The following is a 2,469-nucleotide window of genomic DNA, read 5'->3' as shown; positions in this document are numbered from 1 at the left end:
GAAGCTAGTGAGGAAAGGCTCCCTGAGTACTACAAGAACATTGGTTTAGGCTTCAAGATGCTCAATAAAGCCACTGAGGGCTCCTAAATAGACAAGAAATGCCTCTTCACTGGTAACATTGCCAACCAACGTTGGAGCCTGTCTGGTATCGTGACCAAGATGAAGACACAGAGGATCACAGTCATCTGCTGGAACTATATCCACCNCATCCAAAGGTACAATCAATTGAGAAGCACCACAAAACTGTATCTGTACACCTGTCCCCTTTTCAGGGATGCACAGCCATCATCACTGTGGGAGGGTGTAGGGCCCTGAGTAAGGCAGTACGCTTTACTGTGTGCAAGTTCACCAAGGCTGCCAGCACCAAGAAGCAGTTCCAGAAGTTCTGAGAAGATGCTGGCCAACTCCCAGAACAAATAAAGTTATTTTCCAACTTAAAAAAAAATGTTGGTAGATTTAGTGTGTGATAAAAGCTCAAAACAGGACCCTATTTCATTTTCTAAACTGAATTATTTTTTTTCTTTATGTAAAACAGTAGATATGTGTAAATTACAATATTTTAGAAGAGTTGGCTCTGTGTAAATTACAATATTTTAGAAGAGTTGGCCCTCCATATCCAGAGTCCTATCTCCAGATTCAACTTACTGAAAAGAAACAATATCACAAAACAATGTTACATTGTTGCTAATGTATACTGTGTATCTGTCTATACAGATCTTCTTTCTTGGCATTCCCTAAAAAATACAGAATAACAACTATTTATATAGCAGTTGCACCATTTTAGGCATAGCAAGGAATCTAGAAAGACTTTAAAGTATGATGAATACTTTCACAAACCACACCATGTTATCAATTTTGAGCATCTGTCAGCTTTGATATGAGGTAGAGGAGGGTTCCAGGACCAACCAAAACCCCTCGGATATCAAGGGACATGGTATTCACACTGTGGAGTACTGGGCTAAAAGGATGCAGATCAGGAAGGGCAGCATCTGAATGTCTATTTCTTTGTCTGGTAACTTCCCATTCAGGAGGAACTACCTTGCTTTGTCTAAAGTCTTCTGCTCCTCAAGCTTCTGTTCAGCGTCTTTCTCTGCTCGACTTGTAACGCCTGCATTTTGTTTGTTCCAGATACTTGGCTTCTGCAGAATGATTCAAAAGAATACAATAAAACCTCATGGTCACAAAATAAACAGCTCATATGCATCAAAATCACAGAAAATCCTTACATCTCAGGAGTCATCAGAGAACTACTTATGCTGACAACTAATTTACAGCCTCCACAGCGCATGGCAGAGTCGGGGCTGTAAACCAGTCCTAAATCACATAAAGAAAGAAAGTCCTTCTGAACATCACTGAGGTACTTTCTCAATTGACTGTTACCCCTGACCGATTGATTACTATACCATTCAATATTCCAATGAACANGAGCAGAATGCAAAGGAATATGGGAGATGACTATCTATAAAAACTTGTAAACTCTTATTAAACTCTTTCAAATTTTAAGTCTATTTCTATATTTTACAGTTGTTTATTTCTGTTTGAATATAAAATACATGCTAATCTTCCATGAGAATGTAAACAGTCCACTTACCAACAGCATATTAAAGACNAATATTGGAACTGGAAAGACAGCTCAGCATTCTTTATGACGGCTTATTGCTCTTGCAGAGGACCTTAGCTCAGTTCCTAGCACCCAAACTGCTTGTCCTACTACCACAAATAACTCCATTTTCAGGGGATCTAAGACCCTTTTCTGGTCTCTGAAGGCACCCATGCACAGGTGACACACACATGCACACATGTCATATGTATTCACACAAGTGCACATACACACACATATATTAGTAAAATAGAAATTTTTAAAGAGTACTAAATAATCTTACTAATTTTAATATTTAATAAAATTTATGCAAATATTCAATCAGGAATTTTTTTTTCCTTAAACATTTACTTATTTACAGATAACCACTAACATTTTTCAAAAACTTAAAATATAATACAATTCTCCCAATGTTTGGAATTGGTAGAGATATTTTTACCTTATTAATTGTCTTTGGTTTTCCAAAAGCTCCAGAATCTTTTAGAAGTTTTTCTTGTTTGAATTCTTCTTGTTTTCGAAAGAGCTCCGCCTTAAGATCTACCAACTAGAATAAAATAAGAGAGAGAACAATATTTAACTCAATTCTGGCAGGTGACTGGATCGCTAAGCAACAGTAATTCTCCAAGGAAGATTTGAGCTTCCTGAACATGAACAAGAAACACAATGTTTGGGCTGGAGAGACGGTTCAGAGGTTAAGAGCACTNAGTGCTCTTCCGGAGGTCCTGAGTCCAATTCCTGGCAACTACATGATGGTTCACAACCATCTATAATGGGCTCCAATGTGTGTCTAAAGACAGGGACAGTGTACTCACATATGTAAAATAAATAAGCAAATGGGAGAGGGGAGCTCGGGTGAAGAGAATGGGGCA

General features: G+C 38.1%; 1 protein-coding gene across 2 annotated transcripts in view; it reads right to left on the bottom strand.

The window, feature by feature from the left end:
- Window positions 1-2,469, bottom strand: part of Ccdc174 (coiled-coil domain containing 174) — a 21,040-nt gene that overhangs the window by 16,495 nt on the left and 2,076 nt on the right. For both annotated transcript variants that reach the window (XM_021165298.2, XM_021165299.2), the window contains exons 2-3: window positions 2,040-2,144; window positions 1,039-1,139 (exon numbers count right to left, since the gene is read on the bottom strand). In XM_021165298.2, coding sequence (XP_021020957.1) covers window positions 1,039-1,139; window positions 2,040-2,144 — 206 coding nt within the window. The remainder of the gene's footprint in view (window positions 1-1,038; window positions 1,140-2,039; window positions 2,145-2,469) is intronic.

The sequence above is a fragment of the Mus caroli genome, chromosome 6 (genome assembly GCF_900094665.2).
Source record: "Mus caroli chromosome 6, CAROLI_EIJ_v1.1, whole genome shotgun sequence".
Lineage (NCBI taxonomy): Eukaryota > Metazoa > Chordata > Mammalia > Rodentia > Muridae > Mus > Mus caroli.
The sequence above is the reverse complement of the archived record's forward strand: the minus strand, read 5'-3'. Positions and strand labels throughout refer to the sequence as shown.